This window comes from Leishmania major, chromosome 18 (genome assembly GCF_000002725.2).
Source record: "Leishmania major strain Friedlin complete genome, chromosome 18".
NCBI classification, from domain to species: domain Eukaryota; phylum Euglenozoa; class Kinetoplastea; order Trypanosomatida; family Trypanosomatidae; genus Leishmania; species Leishmania major.
In genome coordinates this window covers 46,244-65,968 of record NC_007259.2, presented here as the reverse complement: position 1 = coordinate 65,968, position 19,725 = coordinate 46,244, and the positions used below count along the sequence as shown (strand labels likewise).

Sequence of the window (19,725 nt, the reverse complement as noted above, 5' to 3'; positions counted from 1 at the left end):
CTCTGATAAGGGACCCCGCACGCATGAAGAACAGCACTGCCCCCCCCCCCCCCCCCCAAAGGAAGAGAAGCGGACACGCACACGAAAACTTGAGCCGAATACTGCTGTCCGCAGGCAGCTCTTCATCGCTCCCCTTTGCCTCCTTTTTTTTTGCTGCGTGCGTGGGTGGAAAAGGGCATCTAAGAGAGTTTTTCCTGTGTTTTTTTTTGTTTTTGTCGAGGGCTGGGGCTTATCGCTCATGCACAGCTCTTGATTTATACACGAAAGAGTGCGTGTGCGCGTGTGTGCCCGCGGCTGTCTGCATTGACGTGCGCCAATCTCTGTGCTTTACAGTTGTGTGTCTTCCTTTGTTTCTTTCTCTTCTCCCCCTTCTCCCCATTTTATTGATGCTGCCGGCCACCTCAGTGCGTGGTATCAGGGCTTAGCACTCACTCTGCGGGGAAGCCACGCAGCATGCAGCTGGCCCTCGGAGATGGCTGGCGGACTCCTTGCGGCGGCGGAGAGGGCCCGGGCTAGCGCTGTGCCGAAGAGACGTGCGATCATGACCACGATTGCACCAGCTCACTAAACGCCGTGTGGGCGATTCGCCAAATATGAGGATGCACCTACCCTTTAACGAAACATTTCTTTTCCGCCTTTGCTACGTTGCGGCGATGCCGAGAGCAATCGCGGACCCCGCGTGTGCGGTGCGCAGTGGAATTGCAGTGGGCTGACCGAAGCCAAACAGTGTTGGTTGATCCGGTGCCGTGGAACAGCTCTAGTAGAGCAGAGGCAGATGAACTAGTGTTGTACGCGTCTCTCTCTTGACCTACTCGTGGTTCAACGGAACCATTAACGAATTAAAAAAACGAAAACGGGCACTGCCGTCTTCTCTTATTGTTATCTTTCATCTCTACTTGTCACATACATATCCGCGTGCGTGTTTTTTTTTCATTATTGCATCGTTACCAGTTTTTTGTTTTGTGTATTGCTCTTCCTCTCCTTCTCTGTTGTTGTTTCTTTTGATTGTGCGTGTGCGCGCCTCTGTTTGCTGTTTCTCGCCCTCTCCCTCCCCACTTTGCACGGCACTAAATTTTGTACCCACCCTCACCCCCCTCTCTGCCCCCTCTTTTTTTGTTTGTGCGCTTGTCTAACGTTTTTTTTTCCCTGTCCGTTCCCTGAGTTGTTCTCTGTTATGCGTGCACGCACGTTTCCGTGCACGCAGATGCAGCGCTGCGCGAGCAGTTTTGTGTGTGCTTGCTTGCGCGCTATGTATGCGGAGAGCGACAAGCCTCGGTATGCACAGCTGCCACGCTGTTTTGCCCCATGTGTTTCCCCCTTTTCCTCTGTTTTTCTTGTTCCTTCACGGTGCCTGAGCGTTCTGGATGTGAGGCAATGCTCACGGCGTGGATCCCTGTGTGTTCGACGCGTTGCCACGGCAGCGTGAAGCTTCTCGGTGGCCCCTCGTTCGTAGCTTCTACCGTCTCCGTACCTTTTTTTTCTCCCAAAAGGTGTGGCGGAGTTTCTGCCTTTTGTTTGACATGTGTGTGCCCCACCCTGACATCTCCGCTGCGCTCTTCTGTCTCACGCACCCGTGTCGGTGTCTGCATCAGTGTAGAGGGTTGCATGCGGACGACAGCTTTGGGCAGACGAGAGCGCTGCTTTACCGGCAGCGAGGAAGCGACGTGTTCGGTTTCCTTCCTCTCACCACGCCCCCTGCCTCGACCTTCTCCATGCCGGAAGAGAAAGAGTTTCAGCAGCAGCGGCTCGAGTGACATGCCATTTTTGTAGAGCCCCTGCACTTGTGCGCGTGTCTGTTTCCTTGCAGTACGGTTGATGTCGCGTGCGGGCGCGTACCCGCCACCTTCTTTTCGTTTATATTCGTTTGGATGCCCAGGAGCGTTGAAATAACACGGCACTAAATCGTGAAAATGCGAAGCTGACAACTCACGCGGAGAACGCACTTTTGCAAGGATACCGTTTTGGGCAACAGCACTGTTCACGCCGCCTGTGGCTTGCCTAGCATCTATATCCACGCGAACGGCGTACGTGTATATCGGCTCGATAGCACGTCTGTGCTGCGCCACAGGGTCACGTGTGCCCTATTCCCCTTCTTGACGAGGGGCGCAAGCGAAAACCGAATCAGGCATGAGCGTGAGGCACCCGACTCTCATCGAGCTATGCGCTCCATCTGCAGTCAGATCTCTTTCTATTCGCTCACACATACGGACAGACATCTTGACCTCCGCCTCCTTCTTTTTCTCTCGTCTTGCATGTGTGTTCATGCTCAACTCTCTCGCACTCTATTCTTCGGTGCGTGTGCCGGCTTTCACTTGTACGGACACGCCACTCGTCATCTCCCATGTGTCTACGCCGCCAAATAGAAATCATCTGCAAGCAGCTCGGCCCTTCTCTATCTCCTTCACCTATTCCCTCCTTTCATTCAGTGCTTCCCTTCTCAGCTTTCTCTCTCTCTCTCTCACGGCTTCTTTCCCCGTTTCGGTGTCATCGAGTGCGTTGATGCTTTTTTTTTTTGCTTCTCTTTCGTTGATTCTCTCTCCCAGCTCTCGACTTTCCTTCTCCTCACTGGCTCTGCCCAGTCGTCGTCGTGTCTCATTGTGTTTCAGTGCCACACAACAGTCCACAACTTGCTTCGTCGGCCCACAGTTGCTATCTTGTGTGCCTCCTCGATCCTCCGCCCCTTCGACGTTCACAAGGACGCATAGCAGAGAGCCATTGGCAGCCAAGGTTTAAATAGGGGCGACGACGACATCAGACGAGGCAACGTCGGCTGAGCAGAGCGAATAACGGAAAACACGAGGAATCGAGCAGTGAACGAGCGGGAAATAAGTCAACGGACGCAGGAGGAGAGACGAACTAGCCCAACAACAAGAAAAGATCTGACGAAGAAGACAAACTCAGGAGGAAACAGACACGACCGTCTCAAACGGTGAGAAGGAGCACAACGAGTTCAACTCCTCATAACAGAGAAGGGAGGACGAACAGCAAAAAGACATCGAACTGACGATCGATAACCTCTGTTCTCTCTCTCTCGCGGCTTCTCCGGTAACACGTGTTATTATTTGTGCGTTTTTCTCTCCTCACTCTCTCGCTCTTTTCCAAACAGCGTTTTTTTTTTTTTCGTTTTTTTTTTTTAAACCTGCTTTCAGACTCTTCTCATTTTGTTTTCGGTTTTTCCTTGTTTTCTGTCTCTCCCCTGCCCTCGTCCCCCCTGTCCCTCCTTTCTCTCTCTATCTCCGCCCTTCCGACCCGCACTTCCTTGATCTCCCCGATCGACATCGGTTACACATCGCCCCTTCTCCGGTGTTTCTTAAAGTTTAGTTTTTTTTTTTTCCGTCTCTTTCACTTTGGCGATTTTCGTTTCTTTTTGTTATTGCTTGTACATTTTCTTCAGCTCTTTTCTGTTTTCCTCCTCTGCCTCCCTTCACCTCCCCCGTGCACGTTCTTCTGTGGGGAGGGCCCGTTCTCTTTTTCTCGCTTCGACCTTCGTCACATCTTCGTTTCTTTCGTTTGGTTTTGCCTCCGTGTCTCTGTGCGTTCTGGCGCCCTCTTTTTTGTTTGTCGTCAACACGTATACCCGAAATCATTCATCCTTCGCCTCCCCTCCTTCACATATTTTGTATCTTCCCTTCTCTCTCTCTCTCTCTCTCTCTCTCTCTTTCTCCCCCTCTCTGCCTGTCGTTTTTCTTCGTTTACGAAGCAAAAGAAAAAAAAAGAAAACAGACGCACAAGGGAAACAAAAAAACGCCGATAACCCAAAACCGAAAACAAGTACACATCGCCCTTCTCTTTCATTCCTTCCCCCCTCCCCCCTTCCCTCTCTCCACTCCCCTTTTCACCCCTCGCCTCCTCGCTTCCTCCCTCACCCCCTACCCACCCCCTACACCCACCCCCACCAAAAAAAAAAAGCTGTTGGTTTTCTGTGCTGTCGCATTTTTCTTTTTTTTTTGTATTGGTTCTGCCGACGTTATCTTCCTATTTTATTGCCCCAGTTTCCCCCCCCTTTCCTTTGGCTACTGCGGTTTTGTGGCATTACACACCATTATCATTCATTCGTATCTGGTAGTCTCCGCGTCGTGTTTATTTTCTTTTTTTTCGTCCCGTGTCTGTGTATTCCCTCTCTATCGGGCGCTGATATATCTATATATACATATATATATATATACGCATATTCTTTTTTCTCATCACCTCTACCTTCTTTCTTGCTACTTGGTTTCTTGAGTGGTCTTGACAGATATCACCTCTCACTCTCTACCTGACGTGTGGTCCGCTGTATCTTGTTGATAAGTTCGTTTGCTCTGCTCTTGCGCTCTTATTCGCTTGTTTCTCTCGCTATATAGTTTTCCCCCCTCTCTCTCCCTCTTTGTCTGTCTGTGTCTGTATCTGCGTGTGAGTGCGTTATTCTAACCTGCTGTCACATTTTTCTACACTTCAATTCTGCTTTTTTTTTCTCCCGTATCTCGCACGGGGGGCTTAACAACTTTTTTCTTTTCGTGGCACTCACTATTTCGAGTGTCTCCCCATTTTTTCTTTTTCTTCGGTATTTCCTTCGTGCCTGTGAGTCGTTTCGGTATTTGTGCAAGCATTGCTGTTGAGTACAACGTCTGCAGTTTTATCCCTCTCTCATTCTTGTCCTATCTTTCACGCTTCCTCTTGGGCGTCTCTTCGCTTTCCTTTTTTTTTTTTGGGGGGGGGGGAGGTTTCCGACACTTTATTTGCCCTGGGATTTTGTTGTGTTGCTTATTCCCCTCCATTTTTCTTTCGACGCGTCTTCCTTCCTGCGCGTGTGCTGGCGCACGTCTGCGTACTTGTGCCTCACCGACTCCTCTTTAAGCTACTCAACAGTGATTTCGAGTAACTTCCTGCTTTTTCTTTCTATTCCTTGTTACTGAGATCTCTGGCTCTGCTTGGGTATTCACTCGTTTCTCTTCTCCGCTTGATCTGCCCTTCTTGCGCACAAGGTACATCTTCATTCGCAAAACCGGACCGCCCACCATGCAGAACAGCCCCATCATTGTCATGCGCTCGTCCCGCTGCCCTACGCAGATGCAGTTCTACACGCCCAGCAGCACGAACCTCTTTGTCCGCTATCTGCCGCGCGAGGTGGACGACAACCGTCTGCGCGAGATCTTCTCCGCCTTCGGTAAAATCACCTCGTCGATGGTGATGCGGGACATCTACAATGGCCAAAGCCTTGGAACCGCGTTTGTGCGCTACGAGGAGCACGAGGAGGCGCTGCGCGCGATGCGTGACGCCCACGGCATGCCGCTGCTCGGCAAGACGGTGTCTGTGCAGTGGGCGAAGCAGCAGCACGACGACACGCCAGCTGGGCAGGAGCGGCTGAAGATGAACAAGCTGTTCCTGCGCAACGTGCCGCTGGAGGTTGCGGAGGAGGACCTCGTCCGTCTTGTGAGTCCCTACGGCTCTGTGAAGAAGGTGACGATACACAATGACACAGCCCCGCTGATCGATGCGACGGAGCGCCGCCGCATTGTCTTCATCACCTTTGCCGAGCAAGGCGCTGCAGAGGCCGCGCTGCTTGCGGTGCACAACACCTGTGCCTTTCACCAGTGCCGTGGCATCCCGCTGATGGGGAAGCTGATCAACGACGCGGTCAAGTCAAAGAGGCACCGAATGAACGCTTCTCGTTCCCACAGCATCTCCACTGAATTTGTCACCAACAGCCCGACAACCGCTTGTGCGCGCTCCTCTCGCATGGCTGTCGCTCCGCTCAATGCTGCAGACATGATGAATGCGGCGCGAAAGATGTCGCTGGAGTCGTTTAGCCCATCGCAGGTGCCCCATTTTATCTCCTCCTCCGAGGAATCCGTAGCCAACACGCCAAGTCGCTCCTGCGGTGGCTTGCAGTGGGACGTGGCGGCACTGATGCCCTCGCGTGCTTCCCCTGCGGCGGTCCCCCGGCCGATCGGCTGCGACTCCTCGGACTCATCCCTGCCGCGCAGCAGCAGTGACGTAAGCTACAGCTCACGCTTCTGTCACAACCCGTACTCACTGTTGGGTGAGAAGACGTATGTGTAACGAATTCATGCGTGCCTCAGTTCCTTCATCGCCCTTCGTTTCTCTCTCTGAGACCCTCTCCGGCGTTGTGTGCTTCGGTGTGGGCGTCCTCTTTCTGTAGGGGTTGATCGAAACCGCGAGGTCAGGTGGGAGAGGTCGAGAGAGACGTTCGAAGGTGTGACAAAGAGGCGCTGAGCTCGGAGACGTAGGTGATGCCTTTGCTTGTTTGCCTTGTACTTGCTGGTCTTAGCCAAGGTGACCCGGACTCTCTGCAGTCCCTAAATTACACGCATGACCCCGCTTTCACCCGTCTGTTCTCGTTTGCTAAAGGTTTGTTGTTTTGTCGTTTAACAGACGCCCTCGAGTGCGCCGAAGTACGTCCCCGCACACCCGCATCAGTGTGCAGCCACACACACACACACACACACACACAAACATACAGGCACAGGAACTAAACATGCGAGGATGGCTGCGGCTCAAGTTGGCGTAGCGCATATGGGCATAATCGCTTGTACAAACCGCAGGACATGCGCACTCTCTCCCGCACACATGCCTACTTACCCACCCGAAGACGGCCGCACTCGTGTATCGGAGCGCGCCGCAGCCCTGTGCAATCTACGCGTTTGCTTGCGCGAATGTTGTCTGCCTGCCTGCCCTTAGCACCTTCTGCGGGCTTTCTCGCCTTTCCATTCGTCTTTGCCGCTGGGCGGCCCTCCCCATGAGTCTAATCCCCGAGACACACTAGAAGAGAGGCCTTGTATGGTTGTGCGCGGTCGTTGTGCGCCTGTGGACCCGTGAGCCTTTCTTTCGCTGTATGTGTGTGGGCGGAGGGGGGGGGAAGGGGTGACGATTGTTGTGCAGTTGAGCCTCATGGACGGAGTGGGCGAGGGACCGTTGCGAAGGGCGAGCTGCGCGTCTACAGTTACACTTTTGCTTGTTCCATTCTCCATCCTGGGGGCAACCGCGGCCCCCCCCCTCCCCCGCCACTGCCCCTCCTTTGCTTTATCTATACACGTGTTTCAACGTCTTCTGTGGTATCCATATATATCTAGATATATATAGATATATATATCTACATATGTGTTTGTGGTCGTCGCTGTTTGCTTGTTTGAGCGTTTTCAATTTTGTTTTGCTCGTTGTCGTATCTCCGGAGCGGTGGCCAGTGCCGTCGTACCGAACGCCCTTCTTCCCTGGGCTTTGTCCTCGATGACCTACAGATGGGCCCTCATCGTCGATATCGCCAGTGGCCGCAAACCCTCCCCACTTCCTGCAGGCATTTCTTTTCCGCCTCCCCCTGTCCCCCTATTTTGCCTTTGCGCGCCTCATCACGACCTTTTTGCAGAGGCAGTTGAGAGCGCAAGAAAGAGGGGGCTGTGACGCGAGTTTGTTAGACTACGCCCCGTTCTTCCACAGCGGGCACGCACACAACAACAAACCTATAGCGTCTGTGGCTGTGGAAACCCGCACGGTGAAGTGCACAGGCGTGGAAGAGATGCGAGAGGCAACGGCGGCGCGGCGAATGTGCAAGCTGCTGCAGGAAACAACATCCAAAGGAGAGCGACCTTTTGCACGCGACTGCCATCCGTGAAGAATTGGCAGGGGGACGGTCGTGTGTATAGGTGCTCTGGTGTGTGTGTGTGTGTGTGTGTGCATGTTTCAAGCCTTCTTCTTTCATATTTAGCACCACGCAAGGCTAACCATATTTTTGGGTTGTACGTGCTCGCCGTGCACACATTTAGCGGCTTCCTCTCCGCGTAGTTTGTGTTTGGGTTGGGCATACCTGCCGTGTTTTCCACCTCGTTTTGCGCACGTTTCCACTACAACCATCATCTACGCCGAACTCCTGTACCTTTTTTTCTTCTGTCCGTTACCTTGCACATAGTTTTCGTCGCGGCTCTACTGTTCCTCTCCTCCGTTCTTTGCTGCGCGTCTTCGTGTGCCTTCATCGGCCAGCCGTCTTCTTTTGCTTTTCCGTCCTCCCGGCCTCCATTCGTCTCTCCTTCCTCTTGCCCTTGTCCTTCGAAGTGTATTCACCTTCTCGTTCTCACTTCTCAACTCCTCGAATCTTTGGCCTCTTGTGCCACCTCTGTGACTCACGAAGAGAGCCCCCTCCCCTTTTAGGTGTAGCCCCCGCGCACCTCATCCTGACCCCTCCTAAGCACCGCCCAGCAGACGGGAAGAAGCGACTGCACACAACGGAAAAAAAAGATGTACGGGGAGACGCACACACACACACACACACACACACACACACACACACACACACACACACACACACACGCACACTTCTCGCCCCTACCCCGCCCCCTCCCTCCCTCACGCGTATACGCATAATAACGCGCAGTGGTCAGCGACTGCTCTTCTTGTGCCTCTCTTCTCATTGTTCCTTTCACCTCGGTCTGTCCTCTGTCCCTCCGTCTTCTGCTCACCCTATTCGTTTTTTTTTCTGTGTGTGCGCGCTTATCTTCTTCGGACGTCCTCTACCGCCACCGTCCCTCCCCGCCCCTCGCTTGTTCTCACCTTTGATTCCCTCCATTCCTGTCGTTTGTGTTCACTCATGACAGAGGAGGGGCACACACACCTCCGCGCGTGGCATCTCAGGGCCCAGCGACCCCGCACCCTCTGTGTGGGTGGAGGACGCCACAGCAGCCCTCCTATATCCCTGCCAAATGCCGAGCCACGTGAGGTGGTGACAGGGCCAGGCGCCAACGACGTAGAGGGGTGGCGAGTGCGATGCATCCCTGCTGACGCCGGCGGCCGTGTCCTGGACGGCGTGGCGTCGGGGCGACCTGCGACTGCGAACAGGCCTGTGCCATCCACGTGATGGGCAGGGTGCCCGCGTGACTCGACCGACTGTCTCGCCCCTGGCCCTCACACGGCCCACTGGTGAGGCGACCTGCGCCGCGCGGGGTGTTTTGGCGGAGTTTGAGCTGCAGGCCGTGTTCTCCGATGGCCGAGCCGGCGCATCGGTGCACCATGCGTGTTTGTTCTACGGCTGCTTCGCACCACACGCGGTGTGGTGGGGACCTGTGGCGAGCCCTGGATGGGCGGGAGTAGAGTGGAGGTTAACCCATGTTGTGTGGCAGAGAATGGACGGGGCGAGAAGACAGGAAAGTGAAGATTTGTGTGCTGTGTATTGCACACCGGCTGTTGTACATCAGCCATCGCCCTCTTTCAGCTCCGTTGTTTTGTCTCCCGTTCACTATCCCCTCGCGTACTTCAGTCCTTCTCTCTCACTGTCACCTCCGACGTTTTTCTAATGAAGTCCCGATGAGCGGTGTTCTATCGTGTTCCTCTGGATAGCTTCGTGTATGTGTGCGTGTGTGATGTTCCACATATAATTTATTGCTGTACTCTCTATTATTTGGCTTGGCTGTCACCGTGATTGGTGGCGGGAGCGTGCAGAGCGAAGGGGTAGATGCATGACGGATGCCTCCTTCTTTTTGGGTTCTGTCGCTGTCGGGCACTGTGACAGGGTACATTTGTTTTCATCGTTTTTTTTTCCTCTTGGTTTTGTTTCGCCGGCTTCGGGTTGAGAGAGATTCTCAGCTGCGGATGGGTGGTCGCTACTGTATGCCGCATTGTGGGTTGCTGCATGTCGTCTCCAGTAGCTTTTTCTCGTGCGCTTGAACTCCATGTGCACGCTTGCGGTTGCTTGCTCCTTCTTTTTTTTGTTTTGCTTGTACCTCATCGGTTTTTCATATTGGCGGCGCACCTCATGGAGAGCTCGCTCGCGCGCGTGGGAGGGAGACAGAGAGGTGATAGCGCAGAGTGGGCAGCAGAGGATGATTTTACTGTAGTGAATCGTACTAAGCCCGCTGCAGGGCGGTATCTAGGAAAGACAGAGAACCGAAGAGATACTGTGCGTAACATTACCGCATTGAAAGGTGTCGCTGGGTACTGCTCTCTTTCCGCCTGTACCGTTCTTCTTTGGTATGCTTCCTCGCAAGCACGTCACTGACTCCTCGTGTCCCACACCCTGTTGTCCGTTTTTTTTTTCGTGTGTGTGTGTTTTGAATCTCTCCCACCTTTGTTGTTGACATTATAATCGCCCAATTTGTCTGCCATGCGAATGGAAAGAGAGCGTAGAGTACACCTTCACTTCCATGTTGTGTGGAGGAGGCAGTAGCCGACGGACGTGATCCGCACGGCACCACACGGCTACGGGAAAGAAAATGGCAATGATGTACGATAGTCGAGGTTGCGGGGAGGTGCGTCTTTTTTGTTGTTTTGCGGTTTGCACCGTTTATTCTCTCTGTCGTACTTTTTTTCGTAGCTGTTGTTGTCTGTGATCAATTCGCATTCTCCTCCAGCTGCCACGAACCTGGGTGCCCCTCACGCACTCTTTCCTCATGCGTGTGCGTGTGCGTGCGTTGCTCTGCGCGTCGATGTCTTGTATTTATTTTTTCATTTATTGTCGTGTTCTTTTTCACACATCCTCGCTCAATCACCACGCACTCTCAGGTGGGTGAAAAGAAGCGGCCCTGCGAGGCGAGGGCGCAGAGCGGCGGGGGACGCGTAGGGGTTCAGTGTGTGATTTGCATATTGTTCTCTTGCTTGCTTGACGGGCGTTCCACCTATTTCTTTGCGTGACGGGTCTCACCCTGTGTGCTTTTGTGTTCGTTTCATCGTTAGCGTTGGCTCTTCGGTTTGTTTGGTTTGCCATTCGTTTTTTTTTCTCGTGTGCGTGTGTGCATGTGTGCATGTGCTGCTGCATGTGAAGGTGTCCGTTGATGCCAAAGAAAAAGGGATGGAGAGTCCCTCCCCCTTCCCTCTCACGTGAGTTTGATTTGACCTCCTCCCCCCCGAAAGACACAAACACACACACACACACACACATACATATATGCATATATATGTATTTATGTATTCACGGACACTGTGGCGCACGTGCGTACGCCGTTGACACACCCACCCACCCACACACACACACAGATCTATACAAATAACCATGTGTATATGTATATACACATGTGTACACTCGCACAGAGATGTGGGTGCCACCCATTCGCTGACCCAGCTTGTATTTTGCACACCCTATCCGAAAGCACTGCAGCGACCAGCCTGCAAATCATCATGTGCAGCCGAATTCACTAATGAGCGAGGTGCTCACCGTAGGCAGGGAAGAATTGTACGCAAATCGAAAAGCACTGTGCGCGCCGAGGCACCCTCGCACCCACCGAAAAGGAGAGACAGAAAGGTGGGCGTACACAGGTGGGGCTGAAGAGGAGGTGCAGATGTCTCCAACAACAAAAAAAACGAAATGCGCATCTGATTGCTAGAGAGATTGTGGCCGATACCGAAAGAGGGAGAGTTCGTTATCTGCATCGCTGATTTTTCTCAACCACTTCACTTTATGCTCATCACGATACATGTCCATATCTCTTTTTTTTTCGTTTGCTGTTTATCCGGTCCTTTAGCCTGTCTCTCTCTCTCTCTGTGTGTGTGTGTGTGTGTGCAGGTGCTTGTGAAGGCTGCGCACATATTTTGTACCCTCCGGTGACCTCCTTTCGTTTTATTGGTGCCGGATCATTTTTTAATTCTGTTGTTGTGCTGCTGCTTCTTTTGTTTCTCTCTCGCATTTGCTTTTTAGTTTTCTACCGTCTTTCGTTCTTTTACGTTGTGCCGATCTCGTCAGCTTTCTCTGGCCCACCCGCATTTCTTCTCTGCTGCCGCACGACCCCCTCCCACTTCTCCAGACCATCTCGAACCCTTGCATCGCACACTCGGTCGGGGATTGCACTTCTTGCATGACAACAGTCGCTAGAGACAGTAACGGTCAAAAAGATACCCAGACTGAAGAGCGGTACCGACTTGCGGTAGACGAGGCTCAGCCTCACGCTCTTCTTCTTCACGGCTGCTCGCGTGTCGCTCTCTCTCCCTCGCGTGGTCGGCATCACCTCCTCTTTTTCCCGCTTGCTATGGCCTAAACGCGTTACACGCTCGCTTCGTTCTCTGCTCTCGTTGTTTCGTTGAGATGTTCCTTCTACGCCAGAACTTGGTTGTTCTGCGCGTCATTGTCGTCCTTTATTGGGCAGTGCATCGCACAGGCAGCGGGGCAGGGGCCAGGGCAACAAAGAAGGTGTTACCAGGAGGTCCACTGGTGTGGGAAATTTTGAGGGAGGGAACTCATTGCCTCTCCATAAGCATCTGCCTTCCTTACAGCTCGGTCCTTTGTTTTTGTTTTATCCCCTCTCTCACCACAATACATCGTTGCGAATGTATCCCTGTGCTGACTTTTGGGGGGAGGGAGGGTACTCGGTATCAATCTATCCGCCTGGACGGCCTCGCACGCCTTCTTTTCTCTCTCTCGCACCTTGACCTCTCGTCTTTTTTGTTATTCGTGCAAGAGTACCAGATGGCGTGTGGCACCGCGAACCGGATTGTGGGGACGAGGGAAAGGGCGAGCAGTAGAAACCCCTTCCCCTCTGCCCCTCTTGGAATTCAGGGCGAAAGGGAGGCATCACAATCCTGTGCATATGTGCTCTGTGGGCCATCTACCGCCTTACCCTTTTTCATGAGCTGCTGATCGCCTTGCTTTTTCAATTCGACACCCATGCTGGCACGAACACTTTCTTTCCTCTTCTTCGTTTCACATGTGGTCGCACTCCCCTCACTCTTGAGTGCCTCCAAATTCCATTGCGCCCCCACCACACTTGAACAATTACCGCAATGGCTTCCTATTGTGTGTTCTACCACCTTGCGTCTATATCGCTCTGTACTTCATCCTTGTTTTCGTGTTTTCTCTGTGCGAGCGTGTGTGCGCTGCTTACTTGTCTCTCGCATGGTTCGGGGCTGGGTGTGCTCTCTCTCTCTCTTGTTTTCTCTTCCTTTTGCTGTAGTGTTTCTTCCTTGTTTTTCTAGTCTCCATGCATTGCTTACTGTCCGCTCTTTTTTTTAGTTTGTTACTTGCCCCCCTCACGGTGCCATCTCGCCTCTTGTCTTCTCCCATGCCCCCTCTGTGTGTGTGCGCGTGTGCGTTGCGGGGTCTTTTGAATGAATGTGCTCATCTCGGGTTTACTTTTCTCTCCTTCACTCTCCCCCACCGATTTTCCGTCTCTCATGACTTCTTTGATACAGGTGCACGTGCGTGCATCCACCTTTCTGTGGGCGGATATGCCGTCGTTACTGTCTTCTGTGTTATTTCTGTATGTGTGTGCTCCCCCCCACTCCTTCTTTTTCTTTCTTGTTGCCCTCTTGCACTGTTCAACCGGGCGTCGCCCTCTCTTTCGTCTACCTCTCTCTGTCTTTTGGTGTTTCCGAAGCGGACTTTGGTTTGCTGTCGTCGTCGGCGGTGAAGGCGCGCGCGCATCCGCAGACAGACCCTCATAGACACTGGAACACACGTAAGATTGCTGATTTTTGTCTCCTCTTTTCTCACCGCAATGTGTTCCACTGCCACGGTGGTGTCGTGGTTGCATGCACGTACGCGCGCACAATGTCGTATCCACCGTTTGAGAGCAACGAAGAAAACATGCTGAAAACCAAAGTAGAGGGCACACACACACACACACACTCCAAAGAGGGGAAAAAGGTTCAACGGAGAAGTAGATGGGTTGCGTATCGCTCTGTGACAGCGCGCCAAGCACAAGTCACCAATACTACCCACCCCATCCCATCCCGATCCTCTCCTTTTCTGTCTACTCCATTGCCGCATATACACGACATCGTTTATGTGAGCGTACGTGTGTGAGTGCTGTGCTTGCTGTATACCTGTATATATACGTATATATATATATATGTGTGTGTGTGTGTGTGTGTGTGCATGCGTGGGGAAGGGGAGGGCAGTGCTTCTTGAACTACCGTCGACAGTGAGGGAAGTGGTGACTGGGCGAGAGCCGTCAACCGCCTCTTTTGCGGGACGTATGAGCACAGAAGCGCAGCGGGCAAACGAGCACGAGGGAGAAGAGAGCTCAAAGTAGCAGCAGTCAGTGCAGGAGGGACAGCACAATGAACAGGCAGTTAAGGTTTACCTTTCTTGTCGCGTGCGTGTGTGTGTATGTGTGTGTGTGTGTGTGCGTGTTTGCGGAGAAGGGGAGAGGGCGAGGCGCAGCGGGAGGATGCGCGATGGAGTGGCAAGCAGATGAAAGAGCGTGCACTGTGGCGGGTTATATCGAGGAGCCATGTCAGGGCGTGTGCAAGGGACCTGCGCACGAGCGAGCGCACACGCGCACAGCTGCACTTTCTCTTGCGCTGCCCTCCCTACCGCAGTGTCTTCCGGCTGCTGTACGCGAGGTGCACCAACACCACCCCCTTTTTCTCCCCGCACCCTCTTTTATCGTCCCCTTGGCTTCACGGCTTGCTGCGTCATCTGTGCTCGTCTTCTCGCGCCTCTCACGCCCACTTGCGCGGCTGCTCACAGACACCGCCTTCCATCTAATTTTACTTTGGGGCTTCCTCTCCCTCTTTTTAACGGAAAGTTCTTTTTCTTGTTTCGACTCGTCCTTCACGCATGCTCAATGGGCCTGACTGAAGAAACGAGAAGCATATCATATCTGCCGCCCTACGCCCTTTCCGTATTAAGGAGAAAATGAACTGCAGCGAGCGAGGCTGTCCCCACCGTAGTAAGCGCACCCGCCGGATGCACTGCTGATCTGCGACGCCTGGCTGCTTGCGGAAGAACTGCATGTGCTCCGGTGAGAAAGTGAACCTGGATCTGCTAGTTTCTCTCTGTCGGCCGCTTCCTTTCCATCCCACACTGGCCGTCTTCACACACGGTGGATTGTTTACATGTCCAAGACGTGTGTGGCGCCTGCCGCACCCACTCCCCTTTCCTGACAAGGCTGCGTGCTTATGCCTGTCTCCTCATCTCTCCCTGCTCTGTTCTCCCTCGTTTTCCTGCTCTGCGACGATGGCTGAATCTCGACACAGAGGAGATTGCGGTTGATCGTGCCGCAGCACCAGCTTCCTGGTGTTTTCTACACGCCTGCGAGCGGCTCTCTCTCCGTGCAGAACTGCTTCTGCCTTCAGCGTCTCCGAGTGCTCGATTAGAGGAGGGAGTCGCTGATTCAAGGTGAACGATGCCGTCCTTGGTGTGGTTCGGCCGGGCGTGGCGGGTCGGCTCCGATGACTTCGCCTTCTCAAGCGTCGTGCACGCCATGCTGCTCGCTGGCAGCGCCGCCCTCGTCGCATGCCGGGTAAACACCGCTCGACTCAACTACCTCGATGACTGCGATGGCGCCAGTGCCGCGTGGGGGCGTGTCATGATGGGACTTCTCTTCGTGAACCTTGTCGGTGCAGCTCCGTTTTTGCTTACCGCCGTCTACAGTCTGCGCGGTGGCGTCTTTGAGATCTCCAAACGGAAGGCGGTGCCTATGCTGCTGTACATGAACACCGCCTGCATAGCCTGGGTCTTTCTGCTTTCTTGCCTGGGTGCCAAGCACGCCATCATTGAAAGGGAGGCCAGTTACTGCACCCGGGCGTCGACGCGGCACATGCTGCGTGGCGCCATCATGATTGACTTCATCAACTGTGTGCTCTACATTGCCTTGCTCATCGTCGCATTCGATCCCAGCGGACGACGCGTGTACCAAAGCAACAGCGAATACGCCAACGCGTGGTGGAACCGGTTCCGCATGTGCTGCTGCCGCTTCGGGAAGTGGAACCAGGCGGAGGACGCCTATATACACCTCGCACAGGTCTTCGCCATTGCGTTTCGTGGGTACGACATCGTGCCCAGCGACATTGCCGCGGGCATCCTCCTCTTGCACGGCTATCAGAGCCGCTCTCGCCGATTGCTTTCTCGTCTGGTCGACTACGGGCCCAACCCGCAGGGGTATCATGAGCGCCTGTCGAGCCAGGCCAGACCGGCGCAGCGCCTCACACCTGAACAGCGCGCCTGGGCGCATGAGCTGCAGCAGTACAGTCGGTTCTTCATTGCGGCGTACGGATGGCTCCTCTTTGAGTTCCAGCACCTCGGCTCGGGCCTTGCGCGACTCTGCTGTTTTGACCCGTGCATGTGCTGCCGGCACCACCCTGGCCGGCACATTGGTCAGGGCTGCTTCTGCGACGTGGCTGCGCTCCTGCACGAGACTCTCATCCCCGAGGCTGATGTGCTGCTCACGAGCTGGGAAAACAGGGTCTTCGAACCGGTGCACTATGTCGCCTACGACCGCAGCAGCGACGCCGTCGTCATCGCAATTCGTGGCAGCATGTCAATTGAAGACTGTGTCACGGACTTCGCCGCGCTGCCCGTGACACTGTCGCTGCGCGACACGCCTCCCGACGTGCCTATCAGCGAATACTATGCACACGGTGGCATGGTGCGGTGTGCCTACTACGTGCTCGAGAACCTCTGCGAGCACGGTATTCTGCAGCAGCTCCTGCGTGGCAGCTATGCTGGCAAAAAGGTAGTGGTGCTGGGGCACTCGCTCGGTGCCGGGGTAGCTCTCATTCTGTCGGCGATCCTTTGGTCTGATCACACGGTGCTGCGGAACCGCCTGCGCTGTCTCGCCTATGCACCGCCTGGCGGCACCGTTTCGAAGGCGCTGATGGAGTACCAGAAGGACTTTGTGGCGGCAGCGTGCATGGGCTACGATATGATTCCGCGTCTGGCGCAACACACCTTTGACTCCTTCCGTGAGGCCGTCTTCGACGTCCTGGCCGCCTCTTCTATGAACAAGAACATGATTTTCATGAATGTCCTCCGCACCAGCACGATTGCAAAGTCGTTCCACCCATCCACTTCGGCTAACTTTCAGCAGAGGCGGTCTGCGGAGAGCGCGTCGCTCCGTGAATTCCTGCAGATCACCTCGTTCACGCCGACGTATGAGACTCAGAAGCTGTACAACTGTAGTCTGATGATACACTACGTCAAGGTTGTCGAGGTGTGCACCAACACCTGGTGCTTACCGGGCTGCCAGCATTACGAGGAGGTGTACATTCCTGTCGTGCATGACTTCAAGGAGGTGCAGATGGTGCTGGCGTCGCCGAGAATGCTGACAGACCACTTCCCTGACCGTCTATTTCGCATTATGAAGCGCTCGATGGAGCTCTTCGACAAGGGCGAGCTTGATCGCTTCTACGTGGACGACATATCAAACCTAGCCCCGTGCTTCGAGGAGGCCCCGATGCACTACGTGGAGAGCACGCCGACTACGGCGGGGACTGCCTCACTCGTCAGTTACGGCGCCGCGTAGTGCGGCACTGGCCACCCCTGCTTACGTGCACCATCTCTCCCGCTGTCTCTCATGGTGAAGTCGTCGGGCGTCATCGATTAAAAGTTCTGTGGCGTCGTCTCGGGTGTTGCCGATATCCTCCCTCCCTACCTGAACCCTTGCCTTCCCCACTGCCCACGTGGCTCTCTGTCTGGACGACCGACGCACTTCTGGAGCGCGTGCAGAGGAGTGGAGCGGGTCTTGTCACGCTCGCCTTCGTCGACCTCGCTCTTCCTAACCTGTGTCTTTGTGGCTTGCCTGTTTTGCATTATAGGCTCGCGTCTGTCTCGTGCTCCTGCTGGTTATCTTTCTGTATGTTTCTTGCTGTTGCGCGTGCTATCTTGCAGTGAGCGGACTCGGCCCACTCCGATTGTCCGTTTGACCATCGTTTTTTGCGGTTGCTGCGCAGCGCGTGCTCCCGTTTTCGGGGAGTTTTCTCCATGTGTATTGTGTTTTAAGAAGCTGCTAGGAATCATCGTACTTCCCGTTTCGTCCTCATGCTCCATCCCTTGATTGCAAGTGCTAAGGTCGTCCCCAGCTCGGCATCGCCTGAGGCCCATGACTGCGCGTGTGTTCGTGTGTCGGCGTTTCAGCTTCTGCGCCGCCGCCCTTCGTTGTTTGCTCATCCTCTTCTCTTTTCCCTCATCCCTCTCGTTCGTTTGTCGAAACGGCCCCCGCCCCCGCACAGGCACCCACACGTGCGGAGAGAAGCCTACAGATAAACGCGTGCATATCCTAGTAGAACCCCGAGTAGTGCGCCGGTCCAGAGACACAGTCGAACCAGATCCCGCTGTCCACTTCCACCCCTTCCCCGCGTCACGATGGAGGAGTCCGACCGCCTGAAGCAGGAGGGCAACGCGTACTTCCAGGAAAAGAAGTTTCAGCACGCGGTAGAGTCGTACTCGCAGGCCATTGAGGCGCACAAGACGCCGACGCTGCTGTGCAACCGCGCCTTTGCCTACCTGAAGCTGGAGCTGCCTGGAGCGGCACTTGTAGACGCACAAGAGGCGGTCGAGATCGACCCTGGCTTTGTGAAGGCGTACTACCGCAAGGCGTCTGCCCACCTGCTGCTTGGCAAGTTTAAGGATGCGCAGAAGGAGTTCGCCGCCGTCCTTAAGCTGGTGCCGACCGAGAAGGATGCCCGACAGAAGTATGACCTGTGCGAAAAGGAGCTCAAGCGCATTCGCTTCGAGAACGCCATCAAGTCCAAGGACTGCGAGCCGGTATCTACTACCATCAAGCTCGGTACCATCGCTGCGTCGTACGATGGGCCACGCATTGAGAACGACACGATCACGGTGCAGTTCGTGGAGGCGATCCAGGAGCACTTCCGCGTTGAGAAAAAGATAGACCGCCGCGACGTTGTGTTTATGCTGCTGGGGGTCTTAAAGCTGTTCAAGTCGTACCCCAATTTCGTCACAGTCACAGTGCCAGACGGCGAGGACATTACCGTTTGCGGTGACACGCATGGTCAGTTCTACGACCTGCTCAACATCTTCAAGCTGAATGGCAAGCCGTCACCGACAAACCGCTACCTCTTTAACGGCGACTTTGTCGATCGCGGATCCTACTCGGTGGAAAACGTGCTTACCTTGTTCGCGTACAAGCTGCTGTACCCAGAGCACGTCTTCCTCTCCCGCGGCAACCACGAGGGACTCTCGATGAACCGCGTCTACGGTTTTGAGGGAGAGGTGCGGGCCAAGTACTCGGCCGAGGTGTTTGATCTGTTCTCAGAGGTCTTCAATGCCCTCCCGACGGGGCACATCATCAACGATGAGGTGTTTGTCGTCCACGGCGGTCTCTACTCGCGCGACGACGTCACCATCGCCGACCTGCAGAAGCCGAATCGGTTCCGAGACATCCCCGAGAACGGCCTCATTTGTGAGAGTCTTTGGGCGGACCCACAGCCGATGCCGGGTCGCACGCCGAGCAAGCGCGGCGTCGACTGCCCATCTTTCGGCCCTGACGTCACGGAGAACTTCCTAAAGAACAATAATTTGAAGCTCGTCGTGCGCTCACACGAGGTGAAAGAGGACGGCTACGAGGTGGACCACAACGGCAAGTGCATCACCGTGTTCAGTGCCCCGAATTACTGCGACCAGATGGGCAACAAGGGCGCCTTCATTCGCTTCACGGGCGGTGCGATGAAGCCCAAATACACCACCTTTACGCACGTGGCCCACCCTGGAAAGCGGCCAATGCAGTACGCGTGTGGCGCGGGTCTATTTTAACGCCTGTGGTGGTAAGGGGAGCACCTGTGTGCTCCTCTTCCAGGCGGGCTGTGCCATGTGTTGCCGAATGCGGGATGATGGAACTGGCGGCGGCGGCGGTAGGGGTCTGGGCGGGCACCCCTCATGCGCCTATTTATCTTGCCTTTCCTTGGTGCTCGTTTTGCCGCGGCGCGCAGAGTGTGCGTGTCGGCGCACACGCCTATAGCTGTGTACGTGCATGTTGTGAGAGAGATGGACTCGGCGTATCTGCGCAGTGGGCACTTGCGGGGTTGATGGCGCGTCCAGCAAGGGGAAGGACACAGACCGTTACCACATCAGAG

General features: G+C 54.6%; 3 protein-coding genes across 3 annotated transcripts; all 3 read left to right on the top strand.

Moving 5' to 3' along the window:
• Positions 1 to 4,995: 4,995 nt before the first annotated feature.
• On the top strand, positions 4,996 to 6,039 carry LMJF_18_0170 (hypothetical protein; the record flags this gene model as incomplete). Its single annotated transcript, XM_001682371.1, has 1 exon — positions 4,996 to 6,039. The coding sequence occupies one exon, from the start codon at positions 4,996 to 4,998 to the stop codon at positions 6,037 to 6,039; it is 1,044 nt and encodes a 347-aa protein (XP_001682423.1).
• Positions 6,040 to 15,038: 8,999 nt separating this feature from the next.
• Positions 15,039 to 17,156, top strand: LMJF_18_0160 (conserved hypothetical protein; the record flags this gene model as incomplete). Its single annotated transcript, XM_001682370.1, has 1 exon — positions 15,039 to 17,156. The coding sequence occupies one exon, from the start codon at positions 15,039 to 15,041 to the stop codon at positions 17,154 to 17,156; it is 2,118 nt and encodes a 705-aa protein (XP_001682422.1).
• An 839-nt stretch (positions 17,157 to 17,995) lies between these two features.
• On the top strand, positions 17,996 to 19,405 carry LMJF_18_0150 (putative serine/threonine protein phosphatase type 5; the record flags this gene model as incomplete). The annotated part of the gene is made up of 1 exon (XM_001682369.1): positions 17,996 to 19,405. The coding sequence occupies one exon, from the start codon at positions 17,996 to 17,998 to the stop codon at positions 19,403 to 19,405; it is 1,410 nt and encodes a 469-aa protein (XP_001682421.1).
• Between the last annotated feature and the right edge of the window lie 320 nt (positions 19,406 to 19,725).